Source organism: Osmia lignaria, chromosome 8 (genome assembly GCF_051020975.1).
Source record: "Osmia lignaria lignaria isolate PbOS001 chromosome 8, iyOsmLign1, whole genome shotgun sequence".
Classification (NCBI taxonomy): Eukaryota; Metazoa; Arthropoda; class Insecta; order Hymenoptera; family Megachilidae; genus Osmia; species Osmia lignaria.
The window spans coordinates 12,554,936-12,579,702 of record NC_135039.1 but is presented as its reverse complement, the minus strand read 5'-3'; the positions used below and the strand labels follow the sequence as shown (position 1 = coordinate 12,579,702).

At 38.2% G+C, this 24,767-nt stretch overlaps 6 protein-coding genes and 1 non-coding gene across 12 annotated transcripts; 4 read left to right on the top strand and 3 right to left on the bottom strand.

The window, feature by feature from the left end:
* Window positions 1-1,335: 1,335 nt before the first annotated feature.
* LOC117606541 (histone-lysine N-methyltransferase SETMAR-like) lies at window positions 1,336-4,517 on the bottom strand. Of its 2 annotated transcripts, none has more exons than XM_034329097.2 (8): window positions 4,369-4,517; window positions 3,956-4,060; window positions 3,690-3,770; window positions 2,332-3,506; window positions 2,098-2,146; window positions 1,854-1,907; window positions 1,617-1,674; window positions 1,336-1,428 (listed from the first exon to the last, which is right to left on the bottom strand). In XM_034329097.2, exon 4 carries the CDS (start codon window positions 3,390-3,392, stop codon window positions 2,334-2,336), a length of 1,059 nt encoding a protein of 352 aa, XP_034184988.1. In that variant the 5' UTR covers window positions 3,393-3,506; window positions 3,690-3,770; window positions 3,956-4,060; window positions 4,369-4,517; the 3' UTR covers window positions 1,336-1,428; window positions 1,617-1,674; window positions 1,854-1,907; window positions 2,098-2,146; window positions 2,332-2,333. The 2 variants fall into 2 exon arrangements, with proteins under 2 accessions (XP_034184988.1, XP_076545649.1); XM_076689534.1 differs by lacking the exon at window positions 4,369-4,517 and adding an exon at window positions 4,298-4,319.
* On the bottom strand, window positions 3,838-3,902 carry LOC117606834 (small nucleolar RNA SNORD31). The gene has a single exon (XR_004582074.1). It is a non-coding gene; the product is annotated as a small nucleolar RNA SNORD31 (small nucleolar RNA).
* A 2,770-nt stretch (window positions 4,518-7,287) lies between the features above and the next one.
* Window positions 7,288-19,443, bottom strand: LOC117606535 (uncharacterized). Of its 4 annotated transcripts, XR_004581985.2 has the most exons (7): window positions 17,972-19,443; window positions 12,183-12,259; window positions 11,878-12,078; window positions 10,482-10,690; window positions 8,831-9,063; window positions 8,611-8,656; window positions 7,288-8,010 (listed from the first exon to the last, which is right to left on the bottom strand). XR_004581985.2 is itself a non-coding variant. In XM_034329087.2 (6 exons), the coding sequence occupies exons 1-6, from the start codon at window positions 17,992-17,994 to the stop codon at window positions 7,993-7,995; spliced, it is 669 nt and encodes a 222-aa protein (XP_034184978.1). In that variant the 5' UTR covers window positions 17,995-19,443; the 3' UTR covers window positions 7,288-7,992. The 4 variants fall into 4 exon arrangements, 1 of the variants encoding a protein (XP_034184978.1); XR_004581984.2 differs by having other exon boundaries at window positions 8,611-9,063; XR_004581986.2 differs by lacking the exon at window positions 8,611-8,656.
* On the top strand, window positions 12,364-14,302 carry LOC117606534 (uncharacterized). Its single transcript, XM_034329086.2, has 2 exons — window positions 12,364-12,792; window positions 12,994-14,302. The coding sequence occupies exons 1-2, from the start codon at window positions 12,635-12,637 to the stop codon at window positions 14,084-14,086; spliced, it is 1,251 nt and encodes a 416-aa protein (XP_034184977.2). The 5' UTR covers window positions 12,364-12,634; the 3' UTR covers window positions 14,087-14,302.
* On the top strand, window positions 15,783-17,233 carry LOC143305537 (uncharacterized). Its single transcript, XM_076689568.1, has 2 exons — window positions 15,783-16,898; window positions 17,115-17,233. Exons 1-2 carry the CDS (start codon window positions 15,783-15,785, stop codon window positions 17,118-17,120), a joined length of 1,122 nt encoding a protein of 373 aa, XP_076545683.1. The 3' UTR covers window positions 17,121-17,233.
* Window positions 19,444-19,454: 11 nt separating the features above from the next.
* On the top strand, window positions 19,455-22,195 carry LOC117606536 (uncharacterized). Of its 2 annotated transcripts, none has more exons than XM_034329088.2 (3): window positions 19,455-19,699; window positions 20,185-20,340; window positions 21,835-22,189. In XM_034329088.2, the coding sequence occupies exons 1-3, from the start codon at window positions 19,685-19,687 to the stop codon at window positions 22,114-22,116; spliced, it is 453 nt and encodes a 150-aa protein (XP_034184979.1). In that variant the 5' UTR covers window positions 19,455-19,684; the 3' UTR covers window positions 22,117-22,189. The 2 variants fall into 2 exon arrangements, with proteins under 2 accessions (XP_034184979.1, XP_034184980.1); XM_034329089.2 differs by lacking the exon at window positions 19,455-19,699 and adding an exon at window positions 19,889-20,021 and having other exon boundaries at window positions 21,835-22,195.
* Window positions 22,196-23,307: 1,112 nt separating this feature from the next.
* On the top strand, window positions 23,308-24,767 carry LOC117606537 (uncharacterized). The gene is made up of 4 exons (XM_034329090.2): window positions 23,308-23,462; window positions 23,589-23,738; window positions 24,039-24,173; window positions 24,487-24,767. The coding sequence occupies exons 2-4, from the start codon at window positions 23,733-23,735 to the stop codon at window positions 24,652-24,654; spliced, it is 309 nt and encodes a 102-aa protein (XP_034184981.1). The 5' UTR covers window positions 23,308-23,462; window positions 23,589-23,732; the 3' UTR covers window positions 24,655-24,767.

The following is a 24,767-nucleotide window of genomic DNA, read 5'->3' as shown; positions in this document are numbered from 1 at the left end:
TTGTTCGATTGATTAATGATAATTATGTTTGGGTAGTTTCCTTGTAACCGGCCTTGAAATCCAAAAATTAGAATGTTAAATTATATCGGCAATATTTCTTTTTTGGGGGAACATTAATGAAAGTAAAATGCTTAACTTAATAAAAAATTAACGTTTTTATTCTAATTATTTGAAGTACTTCATTAACTGTAAATTTATTCAGTGAATGTACTGTATGCTTACTCGTATAAAACTTTTAATAAATTTGTACATTATATTTATAGCACACTTCGATTTCTCTGAACATTTATTTTAGTGGGCACACATGTGTATTCGATTTCAACAATCAAACGATCAAATTAACAAAAATATTATTTAATATTAATTTTTTATACTTACGTTAAGTTATATTAAACATTTGAGGCATTCTATTGATTATTTTTATGTTGTAAATTTTAAAAAAATGTCTTTTTATACTGTTATGTTTTAACAATTATCTAAATATCTTACGCATTATTTACCTCAACAGAGATTTTTTTAACACCAAACTAAATTTATAATGTTAATATCATTTTGTGAAACTTTATTTTGCAATAAAATAATCTACCTAGTCCAACGAGCATTCATTTCATCAAAAGAAAAAGTTATTTATTCAGGATCACCCCAGATGCCGTGTTTGAAAAAAGGCGGGAAGTTGGGGCAGAGATGGATTATGGGACGGGTTATCTCGCGCATGTGTAGCGATTTTAGCATCAGTATAGTACAAGTTTTAATAAAATGGGGTACCTTAATCACCCTGCATAATTTTAATCGCTCCTTCATCAATATTAGACGCTATTTTGTATTTAAATATAACTTATTTAGTAGCTTACCAAAATAATGTTTATGCTCTTTTCCCGCTGGTAACACTACGCCCCCTAGTAACTAGGGCCTAGTCCGTAGTTGCACCACCACATAGTCACGTCCCTGCAAAACTCGCGCATGCGCGGGAAAACCCGTCCTATGTCCCATCTCTGTTTTGCGCTCCTATTAGTTGCGGTGCATCCAGCATCGGGAGCACATGATTGGAGTTGGTGGCACGTTTTTCCACCACACGTCATTCGTGATCTGTAACCTCCTCGTATTTTCTGTAATCCTGTTACTAGGAGACAAAATTCAGCGCGAAATCCCAGAAGTCAACGATGGAGGATGTCATTCTTTCATCGCATACCTTCTTCAACTTATTAGATACATTGACAATCCGTCGTAATTATATTTTAAGCGTGTTCTTTTGGAACATACTTTAATTTAAAATTTAAAACTAAATTTTTTATATGTTGATAATGAATATGTAAAGAAAACAACAGTAAATTTTATAAAAAATGTATTTAGATTTATTTTCTAATTTGCATAATTTATTACATAATTTTTATCAGACTTCATTCTCGATCTTACTTCTTCAACATCCCACTGAAATATTAATTAATATTGCGTTAAATCTAACATACTTGAACAGTTTAAGTTACAATCACATGTTTATTTCAGAAAAATAATTTGTTATCACTAAAAATCATAGCGTATATTATAAAAGACATCATTAAATGGGAAAGTTAACACCCTTATGTAAGAAAATGTAAAAAAAGAAATATTGTAATCACCTTTTTCATAACAAGGTTATGTTTGCGTTTTACTGTATGTTACAAAATGGCGGCACACCTGTAACAAACGCAACTCTATTAAAACACGAAGATTACATTAATGAAATTTTTATTTATGGATCTAATATTCAGTGAGGGCAAGTGGATGTCATCTTCGTAAATCATTATAGCGTATATATTGTGTATCATCATCATTTCAAATAAAAATTATATTTATATTTACTATGTAACACTCACCTAATATCGAAATGGCAGTATATTTTGTGATACAAAGAAAACCATATGGAACTTCTGCAACAAAACAAAAGTACTATTAATTTATAAATTAATATTTATTTTACATCTGAATATCAATCGTGAATTGTGATCAGAAAAGAAAATTGCATCAAAACTTATTCAGACATATGCTTGTCAAATAAATCATCATAATCAAATAACTTTCTCAACAAATTTAAATACTTAATTATAAAAAGTTGCTTACTTCTTTTCTGGTTTATTGACTGTTTCTATGAATCCATTTCCATCTTTCCCTGTAACAAACAATTTTACTTAGAACGACTGAAAACTATTATAGGTTCCTAAGTTTAAGTATACCAAGTTTATATCAGTAAAGTAATTGTCACCATGTGTTCAAGTATGACAGGGATAACTAAAATATTCATCACAAAGACTTGCATAAAAATGATATAGGACGCTTTATATAAAGAACATTTACCATTATATTTTTTCAAAGTATTCTCCTTCTCGTCGGATGCAAGTCCTCATTCGGTCGAACCATTTGCCGAACTCCGCTCGCCATTCCTCTTTTGGTATACTATCCAAAAATTCTTTGTAAGTTGCTATTGCAGTTTCTAGGGATTCGAATCGTTGTCCTCTGATGCTCTCTTTAGCTTTTGGAAACAGGAAGAAATCGCATGGTGCTAAGTCAGGACTATAAGGTGGATGACCAAGAACTTGGATCCCTAATTCTCTGAAATAATTTGCTGTTTTCTCAGCTGAATGAACCAATGCACTGTCATGGTGCAATAAAATCCCTTTCATGTCTATCTTGGGTCGTTTGGTCTCAAGTTTTTCAAAGACTTGTGGCAAGCATACAGCGGTGTACCACTCTGCAGTAACTATTTGGTCTTCTAACGTTACAGTTTCGATATGGCCACTTGCGGAAAAGAAAGTGCAAAGCATTTTCTTCCCAACACTTTGGCCTCTCTTCATTTTCATAGGGGGAGTTTCCCCAGAAAATACCCAGACTGCGGATTGCTGTTTATTTTCGGACTCGTACTGATATATCCAAGACTCATCGCCTGTTATGATATTATAAACAGCCTCTGAGCGTCCTTTGTTAAATCTTTGTAGCATCTCCTGGCACCATTTCACCCGGTCCTGTTTCTGTGCATCTGCTAGCTGATGAGGGATCCAACGACTGCTGAGCTTCCTGACGCTAAGCTTCTCATGAAGGATGGTTTTCACTGCTGCTGATCCGATCTTTAAGGCACCCTGTATTTGCGCATACGTCATACGATTGTCTTCGCTCAACATCTGCTCGACAGCAAGGACATTCTCGTCCGTTGCAGCTGTGACTGGTCGACCGACACGCTCCTCGTCTACCAACGAACCCCTACCCCTTTGAAATTCTCTGAACCATCTGTAAACTGTGGCTTGGGACGGCGAGGAATCACCGAACGCTCCACGCAAGCGTTCCAAGCTTTTGACTCTACTTAAACCGACTTTGAAATCGTAGAAAATCATCGCTCTGAAATGCTCGCGATTGAGATCCATTTTGAATTAAAATAACATAGCTAAGGGCGATATTCCTTTGTCCACAGTTTACAGTACCCTCCCCCAAATATGTAAACACTTATGCAGCTTATCGGTGTAGTCTCATACTTCTGCCTGCAACGATATATGCATATTTTATTACGTAACTAGTCATGTAAAAGATACACGTTTGTTATATTAAATTCTCAGGTTTTGCACTTCTACATGATGGTTCTGATTGACTAGAGCGGTGATTAAATATTCATCACAATTATGTTATATGAGTGTTAGAAGGAAGAATCAATAAACAATACTTACTAATATTAATAGTGAAACGATGTTGGGCAGGGAGGTACAATTCATTGCAAGGTACTGCAACTTCATCTTTGCCATTATATACTAAAAACAGAAGAGAATTTATTTAATATACAATTAAATCAGACACATTATTTATTAATTTACATAATTCATCTCAGAATAACTGAATCATTCATAACTATCAGACTGGGGCAGTAACTCAACATCATTGATACTTAAATGCAACATAATTTTTAGAGAAATATGAATTGAAAGGTAATACTTACTAGAAAATCTGCAACAAAGTTGAAGCAAGAGATGCATCAATGCGAGGCGACCCAAAGCACGTGTCTAGATATTAACCTTAATATCGTTCGCATTTCTAGCCAATTCTAAGAAAAAAAGAAAGAAATCAAACTCTTAATTAACGATTAATTGATTCACAAAAAAATATCTAAACGTTTTAATGCATTCAGAATCATATTTTAGATCGTAATCAGGAAATATCATACGAACGAGACTATTAACATATCATCATTTAAAGCGATTTTTATAAAATGTAGTAGAAAATTAATAAAAATATAACAATAAATGATACATTACAGAATAAGTGAATCGAAATTCATTACTTTTTTTTATATTTTATGTGTTGATGCACGTGATTAAACACGATTATGTGAAACGAATAAACTAGACTTACCTTACTACCGTCCATGATGAAATCCAAAATGAAAGTGAGGAACATTCAAGCTGAAAGATCCCCATTTCGTGTAGTGACTACAGATGCAAAAAAGACCCGACATGCCGAGGGACATGATTTTCGGGGTCCTAGACACCCCCAAGTGAAATTAGGTGCATAATCCGAACTGATTACATCCTTTTGATTTTGTTTATTTAGATATTATTAAAATTATTAAAATAATTGTTTGACATTAATTCGAATAAAAGTAAGCGACAGTAGGGGCAAGGTAGTATAAGTAAACTGCTTCGCGTTCTAGCGCGTCAGTCTGTCTCTGGACATCAAAGGAGGAAGGTATGTTCTTCATTTCCGACCTTAGCGCCACCTATCGGAAAGTAGCGGAAACTACGCGACAACTTACCGACGGTAGGAGGATCGGTCGATAATTGAAAGGAACTACGCAACAATTTACCGACTGCCGGAGGACAGGTCGATAACCGGAAAATCGATCGGTAATTTGTAGAGCAGTTTCACATCATAATTCGAAAAATCAGTGATTAATTCTCGATTGTTGGTTAGAAAACAAAATTTATATAAATTGAAATTTCTAAGTAAATGCAAGTTGAAATTATTTGAACAGTGTCTGTGTTACGATTTACCGACAATTAGGAAAATGATGGAAATAAAAAAACGCAGGAGGGTAATAGCGTTCAGAATTACTTGCGAAGGTAATTGTTTAAATTAATAATTAAAATGTATGTACATTTAATTTGATGAATGTATGGAATACTATTATCTCAATGTTTATATACCACATACACCATACCGCAATTTGGGAATTCTAGACAGTTCAGGCTGCATTCTTGGGGTCCTAGATAACCCATGGCACATCTACGGGGTCTTAGAAACCCCGAAGCGCACTTGGGGTTCCAGATACCCCAGGCATGTTGAGTTCGCGCGCCCCATGGCGCGTACTGGGATCCTGAGAACCCCAGCGGCGCGCATTGGGATCCTAAGAACCCCAGCGGCGCGTGCTGGGATCCTAAGAACCCCAACGGCGCGCGTTGGGATCCTGAGAACCCCACCGCGCGTACTGGGATCCTAAGAACCCCAGCGGCGCGCACTGGGATCCTAAGAACCCCGTTTCGCGTACTGGGATCCTGAGAACCCCTGGACACAGTTAGCTGTACAAAATACAGTCGACATGAGAATCGTGCGTGTTTTACCAATGCCTCTTTTACTGTACTTCGCACAGACTACTGAGAAGACAATTTTGACTCCCTCTAACTGTATTTTTTATAAATTAATGAAAACTAGTATAAGACCGAGACATTATTAAAATAATTGTAAGACAAACTTGTATTCACTTTATGCCTTGGTAAATAAATCATTTTAATAAAGCAACTGAGTTATTATTCATTTTACCCTGTTTTCTTTTTGAGTTATTTATTTAATTTATACAATTTCCGTTCTGAGTTATTTATTAAATGCGTATAATTTTTTTCCTGAGTTATTTATTTATTTCGCTTAAATTCTTCTATCATTTTAGTTATTCAATGTGTTTAACTTCTTTTCTCAGTTATTTATAAATACAAGATTAAATAATTGTTTGATCTTTAATAAATTAAAAACATAATATACATGAAAATCAACCTCAAATCAAATACTTATTTCCCAATATGAGAACGAGGTGCGACCTCAGTCTTATAGCGATTGCCGAGGGGTGCAGATCAACTTATCAGACATCCATATACTTCAAATTTCCTTTCGGAGTTTATTTAACTTACTTTATTAAACTTTTTCGCTTATTAAATAAGCTCATTAAAGAGGAATGAAAACGATTTCATCCCTCTTCTGGGCCGTGGTCGATCACCCCTTTTATTTATTATTTTATCCTTCCTTGTGAACCCCGCTTCACTTTTTCCAGTTATTTATTATTTTATTCCTCCTTACAGATTAAAGATCACCCTTTTCACCCTTATTTCTCTTTATGGACCAAGGGTTCCTTTCGCAGTTATATATTTTTTTCATTCTTTTCATGGACCACGCAGGGACTACCCCTGAATTACCAGTATCCCATTCATCCCTGCATCCCTTACATCTCTGCATCCCTTACATTCCCGCTCTCTTCATATTCCTGCAACCCTTACATCCCTTACATCTCTGCATCCCTTACATTCCCGCTCTCTTCATATTCCTGCAACCCTTACATCCCTTACATCTCTGCATCCCTTACATTCCCGCTCTCTTCATATTACTTCTCTGGATCTCATCCCTGTAGCAGAAAGCGAAAAATTGTCCGAAAATTAGTTCTGATTATTATCATCAGGGGGCGCTGTTTCGACCTGAAAATTTTAGTTGAAATTTTCGCCGCTAGAGGGCCAAAATCGCTGCATGATTTAGTTCCTTTTTTTAACACCAGAGGGCGCTGGTTAAAGGTCGAGATTTTAGTTCGAATTTTTGCCGCAAGAGGGCCAAAATTTAGTCTTGGTTTAGTTCCTTTTTCTACCCCCAGATGGCGCTGATTCGAGGTCAAGATTTTAGTTCGAATTTTTGCTGCAAGAGGGCCAAAATTTAGTCTTGCTTTAGTTCCTTTTTCTACCCCCAGATGGCGCTGATTCGAGGTCGGGATTTTAGTTCAAATTTTTGCCGCAAGAGGGCCAAAATTTATTCTTGCTTTAATTCCTTTTTTTATCACCAGAGGGCGCTATACAAGGATGTAAGGGATGCAGAGATGTAGGGGATGCAAAGATGTAAGGGATGTAGAGAAGTAAGGGATACCGGGATGTGAGTGCCCAGGGATGTAGGGGATGCAACCCTGGGAGGGGAGTGTAAAGGATGTTCTCGGTAGACCGAGAAAATACTGACGAATTCTAGTTTCTTTTGAAATAATTTATTACAATCAGTATCATATTGTATTACATTGGTTATACATGCCAATATTTATATTATCTTACACTAAATATTTAATATAATATTCTACAAATGAAATTCAATATTATGTTAAACCTTTGTCTAAAGTTTCTATGTATTTCTATATAAATCTTACTCATTACAGTACAATTTCATTAAACATCTTAATCCTGAAGTTTAGGATTTCTTACTTTAAACATAAGTTACTCAAGTGCCTCTTCGTTCTGTAACGATGGAATATAATTAATTAACCGTCTCTATCGCTTCACAAAGCACAGTACATCGCCAAAGGATCTCCAATATCATTACGCAAAACGAGGGAGAGACTGTGTTTCGCATCTAATTTCATCTCATTAATGTAATTATCCCATGTAATTATCTCCGAGTCTTGGTTAACAATAACGTTGATAATTGGGGTACCAGCGAAAGTAATTTTATTTTACAGTATTTTATACAAAAATAAATAATTACAATAAAAATGAGGGTATAAGAACCAAGTATAAAAATGCATAACTAGAAGCAATTCCTTTTTCTTTCTTCATTCCATCGAACGAAGTATGAGAAGTGCAGTAAATGGATACAGATAATTTATGCATCGTTCCCTAATATTTATGCGAAAGAATTGCATTTATATTAATGTCTTTTAATGCCGTGGCTATCGATTCGAATTGGAAATTGCTGGATGAAGTCTGCTTGCCGGAAGTCTATGCAACGGCACAGCAAGAATGCGAGTTATCTCTCCAACCTGACCTGAAACGATAAAAGGCATTTGTATAAATTTGTTATTGAAATCAAGATGTCTAAGAAGGAACGTCTTCTTTTTTTTTTTTTTTTAATTTCAAACCGTTACTTAATCCTTCGTTATATTCTTCAGATATCTGAATAAAATATTTCTAACAGCTCATTTTATCAATTTTCAATCTCCACCACCTTTTATATTCATTTCTTAACCCCCCGCGAAATTAAATCTGGGAAAATGAAGGCTTCCATTTGAATTTTTATTTCTATTTAAAAAAGAAGGTATTAAAGATTCGAAGCAAGGAATGACCGTAACGGAGACTTTAATAACTGTTCTCAAATATTTTCAGTATTTTTGAAAGCTTAAAATAATAAGAAAAAAAAAAATGAAACTTTAATATGAACGACCCAGTTTGTTTGGTGGTGTTAATCCTCGCAAGATTAGGGCTCGTTTTGATGAAAATAAAATGAATAAAATATAGAGAATTTACGCAGAAAGTTTATTTAAAAGTTTCCCTTTCGTGGATTTAATTCGAGGTAATTTCGGATTTAAAAAAAATTACTGGATTAAGCGAACGGGTTTAATTTGGAAAAAAAGTTAGTAATACTTACTGGCGTAATATGAGTACGAAAGATATGCCAACTCTTCCAGTGTCGTCTGTTTCATTAATGTGTTTATTCAACGGAGATAGAGAAAGAGAGAGGCACGTAATAAAAAAAGGGAGATAGGAAAAATGACGTGATAAATTTCGACTGTGACGTTTTCATTCTATCTTTCCATTTTCTTCCTGTCTCTCTTTTATTGAAAAATACGATGACGAAGGATAATTACTTGTCATGACTAGGACTTTTGCTTTTTACACAGGGTAATTTGAGGCAGTTTTTATATTTTCGTTAGACCATAAGGACGTTTCTGTTTCTTACGTTCGCCTCACTCCCGCTAGTTACACCCGTTGATTCTACGTCATACGATCGATTTTCATTCAGCTGCAGTTGCTCAGGAGCTTCGGTAATTAATTCGCTGAATCTGGCGGCTACTTGCTTCCATTTCACCAGGTCAGCCGGCTGTAACGGAAAAGTAATCGATCAGTTCCCAATAAAACCGAGGGATCTGGGTACTTTCGTTCCTAATCGGTGTAGCAGAGCCGATACGATACTGTTCATTTGATAAGATATAACCCAAACAGACAAGGAAGATGCGTTATTTGACGCTCGGTTGCTATGGTAGAGGTTAGGGTAATTGGGTGCCATGGTAACGTTTATAGTATTCCGTTGCCATGGCAACGCTTAGAATACTCGGTCGCCATGGTAACGCCTGCTTATTCCGTTGCCGTGGTAGCGCTTAGGGTACTTTGTTACCATAGCAACGCATATGGCACTTCGTTACTATCGTAACGCCTGTGGTACTATTGCCATGGTAACGCTTAGGATACTCCATTGCCATGGTAACACTCAGGATATTCAACTACCATAGCGTAAAATACTCACAAGGAGAACTACCCAAGTGTTACACTCACTTATTAATCAAACTTTGCCAGTCTGTAGAGCTCGTCGAGCTTAACACGCCTATACCCCGTTTTGTGGGCAGACGGCTAATTGTTTAAAAGATATTAACAATTACAGTTAGTTACTCCTTACATTCTGAAGTATGACAAACTAACACATACAATTCGCAATCTAGAGATCCACGGTTCAAATCCCTGGTTCCCAACATTTTTTCTTTTTAATCATAATTTGTCTCTTTTTCAATAACTATTAACCAAACATTATCATCATAAAAAAAAAAAAAAAAAAAAAAAAAAAAAAAAAAAAAAACAGTAACCCAGGATTTGAACCGAGGACCTTTAGATTACGAGTCATGTGTTTAACCACGGAGCAGATTCGTAACTTGCAAGTTTAAGGTCTTCGGTTCAAATCCTTGGTTCCCAAAAAATTTTTTTTTTTATGATAACTTTTATTTAATAGTTATTCAAAAAGAGACAAATTATCATTTAAAAAAAAAAAAAAATATTGTGAATCAAGGATTTGAAGCGTGGATCTCTAGATTGCGAGTTGTATGTGTGAGTCTGTCATACTTCTCAATGTAAGTAGTAACCAACTTTAATTATTAATATCTTTTAAACAATTAGTCGTCTGCCCACAAAACGGGGTATAGGCGTGTTCAGCTCGACGAGCTCTACAAGCTGGCAAAGTTTCATTAATAAGTGAGTGTAACACTTGGGTAGTTCCCCTTGTCAGATACCATGGTTACAAAATAATTATGACTACAGGGATTAAGCACATCGAACAGTACCTACGAGTTTTACCATGTCCTTTTTTGAGGTACCATACTATAACTCATTTTCCTTTGTCTGGCTTAAAATTGCATTAAATTGCTCCAAGAGATTGCCCAGACACTCCAAACAGCCCTTACCCCATAAATGAAGAGAAAAGACCGACCTCCAAAGGACTGCCCCAACCTCCACAGGCGAGTATATCCTTACCGTTAGGGTAAAGAAGACCGGAAGCAGCGCAATCGGAAGCGGCGAGCCGCGTAGTTCCGATCTCTCCGACGGTGGGCCGGAAAGCGTCAAGTGTCTGAGTAAATCAAGAAGCCTGGCCAGAAGCTCCCCGTGACGACCCCCGACGTCCTGTCGTATTAATCCAAGCGCGTCCCTCGCGATTACGTGGGCGGTCACCCCGGGATTGTCGGCTGGTCGATGCAAAATTACCATTTAATCACTCGGTCGTCCTTACTTCGCTGATGGCAGGGAAAGGAACCATTGAAATTTATGGTAACAAGGGGTACCGCTATTGCCCTATGCCCTATGGGCTAAAGGGGTCTTACCTAATACCATGGTGGTTAATTGCAATAAGAATAACATCGACATTTTATAATGTTACTGTCATGGGGAATAATAGCTTTCTTATGTTTGTACTGTGCATCGATCACAAAATGTCCCGCGGGACGACACATAGGCAAGAGGAGGTACTATGCACACATCGACTAACACCCTAGTTTTATACGAATCTAAATAGTGATGTGACCGCTTCGACCAATCATACGTCAGGACTGAAAGTACAAGTAAGTGAGGTGGGGGGCGGCCAATCAGATTGCGTTATTCTCATGGGACTTCCTGTGATCGGTGAACAGTGTGTGTGTTGGTATACGTGTGAGAATAGTTCGGGTGTATAGTACATATATGATAGATATAGCGTGCGAATGAAAGAAAAGCGTTAATATTAAAAAAAATAAAGATATGATTAAAGTGATTTCATTTATTATAACAACCATTGATTACCAGAACCTTATAACAATTACCAATTGTTATAGAATATTATAATTAAGCAATATTAGATGCCTCATGCTTATAGTAATCGTGTGTGATGCTGGGGGACCTAACCTCCTCCCAAAACAAAAATAGTTGCCATCAGAAATGAATGTCTCCCAATGGAATTTTCAATTGGCTATAAGCAATTAGGTCGTTGCAAAATTGCAATATCGTCGAACTAGATATGCAACACAATACATTCACTTGCACGGTTGCATAATTCTCGACGAGTATCCAAAACGATACACATAACCTATAAAATTAACGAGCTCTGCTCGGTGTCGTATTATGTAATAATTCTGGATGTTACTTAACCGCAAATATTTACAGCTCGCATGTTGCTCGAATAACAGTGTACCTTATCGCATTGCATTTTATGCAGAAAAAAAAGTGTAATTAAAAGCAACATTGTGGGAACGTGCACAGTATATATTTTTTGCAAAAATGCGACAGTTTTTTTTTCCCTCGTTAGTTTCATCAATCACTTCGTCGAAATATTTACTTAACGAGTTAAGCGACTTTTTTATAATTGTACAAACTTTTGTGTATTTGAAAATTGCAAGATTACCCAGAAGAAGTTGTTGGACATGTTGAGGCATCACGGGTTTCTTCAAGTGGCTAAGAAAAAGTTGCAACGCTGCTGCACATTCTAAGGCCGCGTTGTTATTGTTGTCCAAATGTGGCTTCTCTCCTTTTTTCAATGAATTTAATATTCGCGTTCGTAGCTCGCGACGGCCCGCGCGTCGAAACAAACCCTCCTCTCTGGCATCTTGAAAGGGAGCATTTATATCATTAGCTAAGAATCTTTGGAAACAATTCCTAGATTGTTTTCCAATTAGGAAATATAATAATTTTTATTCTTATTTTGCATACGTTCTTTTAGGAAACTGATGATTTGCTTCACAGCCTGCAGTGATTTCTTTGATATTATGTCGTCATCTGTATCTTGCCTGTGGGGGAAGAAATCATAAATTTTAAAATTTTATATTTTATATTCCATTTCAAGGAATATGACGACATCGTTGCATAACAAAATCCAAGGACAGAATCACGTTTCCATATTACACACGTTCCAATATTATAATATTCCTTCTCTTGCAACCTGCATAAGAAGTGGATCAAGGTCCGCGGTCAATTTCCGGGACAGAGTGGCAAAACAAGGTGATACAAATCATCCAATCATCTGTGCTTCCGTTTGCACAAAAGACACGAGCCTGATGCAACGTGAACGAAAACATCTTGATGGAAAGAGGAAACACAGTACGTCACATCGGTAGCTTATAAAGTAGCCACGATCAGCTGTGCCCTTCATTTACTCAGATAGCATGTTCGAACGAATCTCTCGAGCACTATTGCCGTGTTTGTTCGCGATCCTGGTGTCTGGATCGCCAACGTTCTACCAAGACTATCAGGAGGTCAGGAATCAAAGACATGCTTCCTGTCCCTCGTGCCGTCGAGAACGCCCTGACGCCTTGGTATCCTGGTGAGTACCCTTTGAATTTTACTAGAAATATTAGAACTTCCCTAGGAGCATTAGACAGCTAGGAGGTCGTCCAGTACCTTGAAAAACCTCCTGGCACTTTGGCATCTCCTTAGGACCCAGACCCTTCGTACGTTGGATCATTGGTGTCCTTAATTTAAATTTTATTAAAAGTATTAAGTAGGAATAATTATTTTTCTTCAGGTACTCTGAACCAGTCAGAAGAGAGTTCCTACCCCTCGAGCCAGAAGTGGACCAGTGGCCTGCTGAACAGCAGGTCCAGCCTGACCCACTCTACTACAATCCTTACGACCGAGCCGTTAGAAGCAGAGGAAGCCCGCCTTTCCGCAGTCTCGCAGACGCAAGCAAACGCGAGAATCCCTTCGCATTCCAAAGGGACATCACTTTTGACCTGGCTCCTGCACCGACCGCCCCTGTTCGCGGTCTAGACGATCCAGCCCTGGACTCCCAGCCTCCTTATCAAGTATCTAGGAACTTGGGCATGACGAATTACATGAAGCCCAACTTATACAACACGATCAGTCGGCAGTCCGACTTAGCGACCCCTAATCGATATTCTGATTATGGATTGTCCTATGAAGAGCCATCCTTCGGAGGCTTTGGGTTATCCAACTCCTATGAGGACACAAACAAGAAGCCATACCAGGCCTACCGAAGTGGAAGATACCCTGATCATTCCTTCGGTGTCGAACGCCCCCTTGTCCAACCGCTGCCCTACCCTCAAAGACCCACCCCCAATCGCAGGGTGCCAGTAGGTCCAAGAGCACCGGACATGGAGCAGTTCTTTCCAACCAGAAGGGAGCAACCTCAAAGTTCCCCAATGATCTACTCCCCACAGGTTAGGAACAATCCGTACAACCGGTCACCTGACCTGAATGTCTACAAAACGGCGCAGAACAGAGGCAGGGATGCTGCGGAGGTCCCTAATGACAGTGGTTTCAGAGACCAGATGAGGGAACAGGAGAGGCAAGAATTGGAGAGGAGACAAAGGGAGGAATTCGAAAATCAGCAAAGGGTTAGAATGGCACAGATGAATCAAGGTAATGGCGGTCGTCAGAGTAATGGCCATTTTAGTTCTAATGGAGATGACCAGCAGGAACACGTGATAGGAAACAGGGACGCCGTTAATGAAAACACTAATGTCGAGGTACTGGGCAAGTCTAAAGTGACCTGGAACAGGTTAACGAAACCTTCCACGGAGGTTAGTTTACGGGACACCGAAATAGTTACAACACCAGAACGCGAGGTCACGACAAAGACTCCAATCGCTGCTTAATCCTGCGGAAATGTTTCTCGGCTGCTATCACCGACCAGTTTAACTGCTGGTAATTTCGTTGGAATGAAATTCTCTAGTACTTTCTATAGGGAATCCCGATAGCAATTAACGTAAGACTGTCATCGATTTCTAGTTCCTTTTTTAGGCAAAAAGAAACTATTTGATGAAAATGTTACCAAATGAAAAACCCTAGATGTACAAATCTGAATAAATATAAGAATCGATAAAATAAAAGAATATAGTGTTCTTCCAACATTCTGTTTCCTTCCCAGAATTTTTATGAATATTCAGTATCAGTTAAATAAAACGTGTAAATAAAAAATTCTATAAATACCCACACATCGTCGATGCATGAATTTATAGATATTTAGAAACGCGCAATAACATCCTGTATAATCAATATATTCGATAAAATGAAGAACGTAGAACTAGTTTTTTAGTTCAGCCAGTGCTGCCTGCGTTTCGTTGGATAAATAAAAATTTCCTATACGAACGGATGTTCCTCTAACGAACGTGAAACTTAAATCTCTTATTAAATGATCTCGCCACGATAAATAGAAGAAAATAGAAAGGGGAAAAAAGTTTTTGGAGAACAGAGTTGTTATCCGATCCGACATTCGAGAGTATTCTCGTAATGAGAAATGATTCTGCACGTACTTTCGTCTGTTACGCGGTGATACCAATCGACGTGGCGGAGATAAGAAGAATCTCAGCTGTTCCCTGAGGGAAGCAAGTGCCGGAGATTAAAACGTACTTCCGTTAGAGAGGAAACAATTGGAGCGTTGCGCAGAAAAGATCCCCGCCGAGGATTGCGAAATAGTTTAATGTCTTAGTTCACTTTCAAAGGACTTTGAGTCGAACAACTTTTCAAGAATCTTAAATAGTTGAAGATCTGGCAGAATAGTAAAATATTATGATACGGAAGCCTCTTATTTGTTTGTTATTATTTTCAACCTCGTGTATAAATTTTCCTTTAATTAATAATTAAATTATCTCTGCGCCGGATTGATCAAAGGTTTCGAAATAACGAAGAAAAAAATTTGCAACTCAATTTTCGAACGTTTGCGAATCGGTTACACAAGCAAACATACGCGACCGCGTGCTTTTGATTCGATATTTCATTACGGCATTTCATCACCGTGATGCGACCGCTGGCGCAATTAACGTTTGTTAAATTATTGCGTGCAGCATACATATGTTATTGTTTGGAAACAATATATAATTAAAATAATTATCGTAATGCTGACAGCAGTTAATATCACTACGTGAAATTAAAAAAAAAAAAAACCATTTGACATTAAAATGTGAAGTATAATAATTACCTGAAATGATAAAAATTAAATTTCGAAATGTACTATAAATTGTTTTTAATTTTGCAACTCGACAGTTCTACCACTCTATTGTCTTTTAATATTTAAAAAAATAAAAATGAATTTATTTTAGAGATTGAAACTCGGAAGAATCGAAGCTGAAAAATGTTTCCTGTAAAGAGACGATGCGTGCGAATCGACGCAGGCATCGAGCACCGTAGCGTCGTGTCAACAAGTGACCTAATAACGCCCGGAATTCCGCGTGGTCAGCAGTACCGCATGTTGTGGATGCGTGCAGAATTGCGATATTAAACGCGGCCGAGAGGACCTTTAAATAGTAGCCGAATCGGTGGAATCGTCAGTTCAGCATCGTTCGATCTTCAACAATGCATCCTAAAGCTTGTTTCGCCCTTTTTGTGCTCGGTTTGGCGTTGGCCTACGCCATTCCAGCATCAAGGATCGAGAAGAAGTCGGTGAACGACGAGCCAGCCTTCAACGAGGAGCTGAAGGCCGAGGAACTCGGCGATGACAAGGAGCGAGCGAAGAAGTCGACGTTCTGCATGGAGATCAAGGACAAGGGCGCACAAGCGGGACAACTCGGACCTGTTCAAACTATGAACCTGGTACCGCAGATGCATGGAGGGCAACATATGCATGGAGGGCAACAGATGCAGGCGTTCAGCAAGCCAACGGCCCAGCAGTCGGTGCAGACCTACAGCATCCCATCAGGCCAGCAGTCGGTGCAGACGTTCAACATCCCATCAGCCCAGCAGACAGTGCAGCCAGCGTCGTCAGTGCAAACGTTCAACGTCCCATCAGCCCAGCAGACAGTGCAGCCAGCGTCGTCAGTGCAAACGTACAACATCCCATCAGCCCATCAGACAGTGCAGCCAGTGCAGGCCTACAGCATCCCATCAGCCCAGCAGCAAGTCCAGACCATGAGCGTGATCCACACTCAATCTCAACCAGCTGCACCTCAGACAGTAGTGATACCCCAGCCAGTCCAACCGATCCACACTCTGCAGATCATCCAACCATCTCAGCCATGCCCACAACCCAGCGTCAACATCCAGTACCAACAGCCTCCAACCAAGGAAGTAGAGACCATTGAGATGAACAACGAACCAGAGCCTACCCCAGCCCCAATGCCTCAGACGACTCCTCAGCCACCAGCGAAGATCGTCAAACCCCACTACATAACGAAGACAGTAATGGTCCCACATCTAGATGAGGTTGACATGAGCTGCGTCCCTATGGCGCCTGTCTACAAGGAGCAGATGGTCGTGAAACCCATGTACATGATGTCCGAACCGCAGAAAATGGCTACCGTGCTCAAAGTGCCGCACTGCCCTCACTCCCATTCGTCGTCCGTCGTCCAATGCAACTGCAGACCCACCAGCATGTCCGTCGAGCCGATGAGCATCATGTCCATACAGAGGAGCAACATGATGGGCGGGCATACTCTGGTGCCCCGCCAAGCAGACGCGACCGAGGAGAAGAAGGTAGATATTTATTAAAAGGCTTGGTTAATTTTGAGCTTGAAAGAGGGTGGATTATAGTTCTCGAGGAATTCAGGGTGAAAGTGATTACCGAGTGCTTGGGGGTATTATGGTAAGACAGTTGATGAATAACGTTAAGATTAGGTTAGGGTGGCGAATGAGAAGAGGAAAAGAGATTAGGTAACATTCTTACTAATAAAGATTTTTATATTGTAGCAGGCCTAACCTATCCATTCTGGAGGCTGAGGGTAGAGGACAGCTTTAAAAATTCAAGACAAAATATTATAATGTTACCTCCTCCTTGCTCGCCTTTAAATATTGTTAAATATCAATAAAAGTACCAAGAAATAATGTGACGAATCTCTTAATGTCCCTTAATTATCCGAGTAATTAAATTAAGATCAATCCTATCGGATTACAGGCACCGAATTTCATTCGGCTGGTTAAATCGAATCTATTAACCTGACGTTTCAATTTGAAACGGTATCGAACGTTTTCCAATTCACATCGAGCCGAGTTCTGCGACTATATTTTAAAGGTTCTCGAACCGATTAATCTATCCTAGTTCCAGACAAGCGTGCGTCATCATTTGCCGGCCTGACAACCGCGAGAAGAGTCCATTCACGATACTTGACGAGCATTTGAAATCATCGGCTGAATCGTACGCGATTTATCATCGCACGTCCAACAAAATGAATTCCTTCGAAAGGGCTCGTTAAATGGCTGTCGTTAGGATCGATGGCGCGCACACACCGGCTAGCAAATATCAAGATTTACAAACGGAATAATAAACTATGACCTTGAAGGGAAAACGTTTTTTCTTTTTTATAGCACCGTATGTGACCCTTCGTCCATATAATTTGTCCTTATGACGTATTCTCATATCTCACAGCGATGATGAAGATAGTCGAGGAGGTTATGATAAATGACCTAACCTATATGACTCAAACCCTTCAGGATGATCTATGCAACGGAGGAGGGGGAATCGTATCTCCTTTTTATTACAATTAGACTGAATAAATCTTGCATCTTTCCGTTAAATTATTTCTTGCATAAAATGAAAATTTCTGGGTTACCTCTTCGAGTTTGGCACGCCCATAATTCCGAGTCTCTTTGTTCGATGATTGAAATTCGTGCACTGTCGGGAAGCTTCGTTTTCCAGTGTTTACGAGCGATCAACCGAACAATTTAAACGTTCATCGGGATCCGAAGGTTACAACACGACACGAACGTATTTCTGTCAGCGACGCGAACGCGTCCGATTAACGCTTTCTCGATGCAATTTCGTATATCGAGTTATTCGCGAATTACCGTCTTTTGTCACGGTCGTACCGACCTAGCGTAGAAGTTCTGCTACTTCGAGAGACTCGATAATTGAATTTAGAATGTTTAAATATGGTGGCTTCTACGATTTTACGATACTTTGGTTTTATGGTTTTACGATAGTTTGATTTTACGATCATCTTATTCTATCATTTTACGATTCTTGTTATTTCTGTGATACCTTGGTTTTATAATTCTATGGTTTTGTTCTTTTACTTTTCCATTTTGCCATTTTATCACTCTGCAGTTTTACCATTTTGCCATTTTAACATTACATTATTCCATCATTTCGCTATTCCAACTTTGTTACCATTTTACCATTCCACCATTTTGTTATTCCAACTCGCCACCATTTTCTCGCCTAATCACTCCGCCATTTTACTACTCCAGAGATTATAACCACTCATAACACATCAAATATCTGAAGTATTTTGTCGTGGTGAGAAAAATAGAAAACCTCTCGATTTATGCGTCCATTTACATTTATATTGTTCCTTTAGCGAGTAATTACCGCGTGAAATAAACTCAACAACGTGGTCCCAGCATTCACAAAGCCTCCAACGGAATCGTAGTTTCTCTCTTGATTATTATTCATGACCCTCGCGAATAAGCTACCTCCATTACCAGAGAGTCGTCTGAAAAATGAAATTTCTACGTTCCATTTCCAACCGCTATCTTTGTTAAATAAACTTCAAGTATTTATTCGCAGTTGCGTTAGGAAGCTATTGAGAAACATCCTTTCTCCGGTAACTACCAAGATTTTCCTCCCTTATTAAAGAAAAAATTTGAGGTTATGTAATTTTTTCTAGCAAAATTCTGATCTTCTGAATTGAAGGTTAGGAAAATAATTATACTACTAAATAATCTATCATTTCTACAATTATTATAAAATTTGGTCCCTGCGACGCAAATAAACGCTATATGTCGTTGCAGTAGTTGAGGTTAGGAAAGAACGTTTTCTTGTCCTGTCGAAGCACTCGTCCGAATCGACGGGATTCCGTTTGTTAGGGAGGGCAAAGCTCGCCTCTCGGTTCATTTTAGCGAGTTTCGAGTCCAGGACAAGGTGTGCAAACACTCGATTCCGTGGCTAAGGTTGAAGAGGCTGAGAGTTAACCTTAAAACTCGGCTGGCAGCCGTTTCGAAAACAAATCGACCGACCGTCTGCACCGGTCTGAAGATAGAATCCAAACAAGGTACGAAATAAAAAGCGTTCTATTTCCCTTCTGTTTCCTTCGAGACGTTGTCGAGTGTCGAACTGAGGAATACAAATGTCCTCTTCCGTTCTCTTGTGACCGATTCTCCGAACAGCAGGACACCTTATTCGCTTCGAACAGGAAGGCAAACGGAAGAGGAAGAATGCATCGCGCCCCCGTACGTGGCTCGATCCTGTGAAATGAATCGGATATCGATGGCTTATCCGTGAAACCAACAGTTCGACCCGTTCCCTGACAACAACTGAACTGGCAATGCCGATTCTCTACGTGAGCCTTCTTTCTTCTCTGCAGTTTTCTTTCGAACCGTTTGTTCGTTGCTCCGGATGTGGCTGCGAGCGAATTGGAAAGGCACCCTTTCTTTTCTTTTTTTTTTTTTTTTTTTTTTTAGGTTATCGAGGAGAAACAATTTGCGCGAAATAGAGCGAAAGATTGAGTCGAGAATGATCGATCCGCTCTACGGATATTCTTAGGATGTGCTTCTTTGTTCGTCTCATTTTGTTGAGATTTTTAGAATTTTTTTATTTCGAGGTTATTTTCCGATTGATGTTTTCGATCTTATAAATAGACAGGGAGAATGTTTTATTTATTGGTAAGAAATAAAAAATGGCATTGATAATCGGGAGGACGAAATATGGCTGCCAGAATAGATCCAGGAAACGATAAATATTCCCTAGCGTCATTGTACGACGACGTCACGTTTCCGGGATCATGTGAATTTCATTCTCGAGTTTAAATCACCTTCAATATTTCAGGTGGTAACGAATCTATTCCAGTTCGTGTTATTCGTGCTGTTTACCGCGGTTTTAACTGCCGTCGCTGCTACTTCGTTATTGATGGAAGTCACCATCACCCATTTTGTTCACCCGATGACGACTTTCATGCTGCATCAGTCTGGACGATTAGCCGTTGTGAGTACTAAAATGCGAAGCTTCTAAAAGATATGTTTTTCAGACGATACAGGAAACCAACGGTCCAGAATCAACTGGAAATTAATAAATCTGCGTCTGAACAAAAAAATCCCTAGGACGGAGCTGATTAATTTCCAGGAAACACGAAACTTTGCTGTATAGATTTCACTAGGTATCCGTTCGAAAAAATTCCGTTCAACTTGGTAATTGAATTTCTTCGAAACACAAATGAAAAGGGTGGTTCTGTTGCGGAAAAATGAAACCGCGTATTAAAGCCATCGGGATTAATTAGTACGCCACGTTGGATATCCGTTTTGTCGTGTGCATTTCAGAGTACGCGAACTCCGGAGAAAATGGGAAGCTGTCAGAAGGGGTGAGGGAAGTCTGCTAAAGTATTAGGTTATTACATAATTTCATAATCTAGCGTCATTGTAGAAGCCGTCGTCTGTGGAAATTAGATCACCTATGTTCACCCTCCTCTCTTGATATCACCGAGCGTATAATTTCTTACACGAGCGAATCGTATTTCCGCCGTGGAAGCAATCCCGTATCTAATGAACTTTACTCAGTGTTCATTGTTTTTAACCTAACCTGAACTAATCTAACCTGAACACCTACAGGTTTATAGTTCATTGAACCGAACTATACATGTAATCTATAACCTATACATTTTTAACCTAACCTATATTTATTCCTAATACTCCTAGTTCACATTCCATACATGTAATCTATAACCTATACATTTTTAACCTAACCTATATTTATTCCTAATACTCCTAGTTCACATTCCAGGAGGTTTATAATTTATTGGATCAAACTGTACACATAACCTATAATCATAATCTTATATACATAACCTCTATCTTATAAGCTATAACTTGTACCCATAACCATCGTCATATAACCTCTAAACCGTAGTCATAACCTCCGCCTTATAATCCATTGTTTCTTTTTTCTTTCATTTTTGTCAACTTCAGAGGAAGCATCTGGGGACGTCATCATAGAAGGGATTTCTCTCTAATTTTTAATCAGTATTACATTATAAAATGAAGGCATTTAATCAATTCCAATAAAAGTAGTAGATAAGATGCTAGTCTTAGGTGAGAAGCAGATGCTGCCACTGCCCTTCCTATAGTGTGCCTTGATCAGGAGGACCTTGATACTATCAACTATTTTTCCCAACTCTGATTGTTCATTAAGTTATAAACCCTTAGTGTTTACTTATTTCTTCCAGCAGTAGCAGTGATGTCTTAATTCCCTCTCAAAGTAGGATTAAGATGAATGTACCTTAAAATTAAGGGGGCAGTGTCCCCCCACTCAGGACGAGGACAAGTTGGACAAATGTCTTAATATTTTAATGGCTGTTGTTTTATACTCTTTACTTCATCTCATATTCACTTAAAGTGAATTATAATTCAACTTGAAACAATGGAAGTAACAGACAGGGCCAGAAAGCCCTTGGCCAGTTAATGTTCAAAACCTGCCTGTTCGCAGTCCTTGGTAGATCAGAGTGCGAGGTGTACGTCACATGCGTTTAACAAGATGTGCGAGATGGACCACGTACAATTACAATCGGCATTGGACGGAATAAGCATGGAAACACCGGAAGTCCGTTATGCCAGAAGCGCGATTCCTGGCCTCGTAGAGGAAACGCAGCCGGTGATAATCGATATCGGGTCTACCGAAGAACAGGAAACGGCGAGCACTGCACCGACTGAAGTGACGATAGGTGACTCAACGATGCAGGAGGAAGAAATTGACGAGACGACGGGATAACAAATAACTTTTGTGTTAATTTTTATATTTCATTTGAAAATTTCAAATATATAGAGTTACATCAAATAAGGATTTTTTAATGAACCTGAAGAAATATGTAGATCAGATATTATTTTAAAAAATTACACATTTTATAATTTGTCTTGGTTCTAAACACAAGAGTAAATTAATGTTTTTTACTTTTAGAGTGCAACCTAACCTAACTTACTCCTATTTCAGCTCCGCCATTTTCTGACTAGAATCAAGAAAATGGCGACTAAGGACCTAACCTTATATTTAACTTAATACAATTTTATTTTTCGTTTTCTATTGAAAAGGATTTTATAACAATGGTAGAAAATTGCAGACCCGTGTTCAAGCCGATTTTCGAAAGAACCTCATCAGCAGTGAACACAGAATGGTGGAGAACATTCGAAAGGATCATCGAAGTCCGATAACAATAAAAGCGAATGCACGTACTCGTGGGAACTTCAAAAGGAAATCTAATATCACGCTTTTAAGATCGCTTCTGGATCGTTCGAAGAAGTCGAGGAAGCCTTAAAAAGCTTCTTCATTGCAAAAATTCACGTCAATGCTGTTCTGAGTGGCATTTAAAACGCCCAGGGTTGTCGTAAAAGATAATTAATTTTCCTTATGACTTTTTAATTAAAAGCCCGTCAATTCTTCTAATAATTATAAATTGTTACCATTTTTTAAAAAACCTTTTATTTGGCTCCTGTTTATACAGCGTTATTTTTCTTTGAGTTCGTAATTTTTATTGAAAAAAAAAAACAGAAATGAAATGAGAACCTACTGGACAACTTCAAACGGACTGGCGTTATGGATGGTAATTAAATTAATTATAATGAAAGTGTCAAGCATGAATTTTGTCCATTAAAAAATTCGGGTTAATTTGGAAATCTATCAAATTCTTTTAACTTCTGCGTAATTGAATGTAAAAATTTTGCAGTCGAGTGGAATGAGATTCACAAGTGTAGTAATCTCTTCTTTTTACCATTACGAGTTGAATAAAATGTTTTCACGGAACACTCTCTGCTTTCTGCTCGGAAAAAGTTCTTCCATGTATCTGAAATGTAGTCCAACTCTTGGTTTCCTACAAAATCCAAAAGGAACCTAGAGGTTTACACCTCCCCAGGATCCATCTCGGAATGGAAAATGTTTTTCCTACAACGTCAGCAGAATTTTTTGTTTGTATTTCCTGTTACCGTGAAGTTTGTTCCTCTGTTGTTCGTTTATTTCATCATTTAGCTGCCTTGAATGTTAACATTAAACGAGGTTATGAATCTCTTTCCCCTTTTATAAATATAAAAAAAAAGGGGTGGAAAAGAAATTATGTGGATTTCCAGGTATAAACATTTTAAAAAGTTATACAACTTTCTTGATTTAATTAATTTTACATCCAAGATAAACTTCAACCGAAAGTTAAGTTAACTCTGAGCTTTTACTTCTATTAAATTAAAAAATATATTTAGGTTAATCGAAGACATGCTATGTTGATGAAGAAATCTGTAGTAGAAGGATGAAGGCCAAATAAAAATGTTAATTTTGGTATTGATTTAAATAAAATTTCGAGTGCATTTCTCTGTTTTGAAAGAGCACCAGTGAATGAAAAGAAAATGGACGTAAGTGACATTTTGTATTCCGGTACCATTTTAAAATGGTACCTTATATAAGTTTCATATCTTTGAATTTTTAACTTAGCATTTAAATGCTTAACTAATACCAAACTAATTAATATTTATAAATGAATATAATTAATATTTCTTTAGAAGAAATGTACAAGAACCACTGCTTCTGGACTCTTATTAAAGAATTATTATTATAACCACACTCACGTATATGCATAACAGCATTAAAGCGGAACACTGCAAGTGAAAATTCTGTTGCAAGCAAATTTTATGATCCATCAATTTTTCATACAGTTTCAGGTCATCCTGGCGGACTTAAACACGAAATTACCATGTTTGCAACATATTCTACGACCCGAGTACGCACCGTATCTAAATACAGCTGGTACAGTGCTGTTAGGGTGGCTAATTATCTCTTGGATATCTTATGTACGTATGTTGAATCATAACCTAAACATATTTTAGAGGTTATGTTAACATCGTTCTGTATTTGAGGTTAATATGCCATCATATGAATAAAAAAATAAATGTTGGAGAAATAATTCATGAAATTATAAGTTTCTCCATATAAAATTTCTCGTTGTATTACCTTAAAATGGTACAACAAAAAACGCCATGTTTTAGTAAAGTAAAGGACCCTTTTTTTTTACACTGAAACGGATAAAATGGCGAAAGTTTCTTTGGCCTCGCAGCAGGGATCGCAAAATTATGCGAACGAATTAACGATAACGTTGTTTCTCAGCTTGTTTGGATGTTGTTCGCCCCCTTGACGGTGACTGTTATCGCCATAATCCTTATCAGCCCGATGACAGCGAAATGGTGCCTTAAACAAACGGTCCCGGGTCTCGAAACCATTTTCAACGAGTTTGCGGAGAAGTTTCAGACTGTTCTATCACGAGTACGTGGTTAATCAAACTCCAATGAGATAACATTCAAGTTCGTATCACTTAAAACGTTATTCCATCGTTATACGATTAAGAATACAATGGTCCGAATGTAATTAGCAATCTCTGTATATAGTTA

What these genes read in the sequence shown, in the direction of transcription:
- LOC117606541 (XM_034329097.2), bottom strand. Translation starts at nt 3,392, where the DNA reads ATGGATCTCAATCGCGAGCATTTCAGAGCGATGATTTTCTACGATTTC.
- LOC117606534 (XM_034329086.2), top strand. Translation starts at nt 12,635, where the DNA reads ATGTTCGAACGAATCTCTCGAGCACTATTGCCGTGTTTGTTCGCGATC. An exon ending in CCTGACGCCTTGGTATCCTG is followed by an intron (nt 12,793 to 12,993) that starts GTGAGTACCCTT and finishes ATTTTTCTTCAG; the next exon opens with GTACTCTGAACCAGTCAGAA.
- LOC143305537 (XM_076689568.1), top strand. Translation starts at nt 15,783, where the DNA reads ATGCATCCTAAAGCTTGTTTCGCCCTTTTTGTGCTCGGTTTGGCGTTG.
- LOC117606535 (XM_034329087.2), bottom strand. Translation starts at nt 17,994, where the DNA reads ATGGGCGTGCCAAACTCGAAGAG. An exon ending in GGCGTGCCAAACTCGAAGAG is followed by an intron (nt 12,260 to 17,971) that starts GTAACCCAGAAA and finishes CTTCCCCCACAG; the next exon opens with GCAAGATACAGATGACGACA. An exon ending in TGTCCAACAACTTCTTCTGG is followed by an intron (nt 10,691 to 11,877) that starts GTAATCTTGCAA and finishes TGCATCGACCAG; the next exon opens with CCGACAATCCCGGGGTGACC.
- LOC117606536 (XM_034329089.2), top strand. An exon ending in AGTCTGGACGATTAGCCGTT is followed by an intron (nt 20,341 to 21,834) that starts GTGAGTACTAAA and finishes GCCTGTTCGCAG; the next exon opens with TCCTTGGTAGATCAGAGTGC.
- LOC117606537 (XM_034329090.2), top strand. An exon ending in TTATCTCTTGGATATCTTAT is followed by an intron (nt 24,174 to 24,486) that starts GTACGTATGTTG and finishes GTTGTTTCTCAG; the next exon opens with CTTGTTTGGATGTTGTTCGC.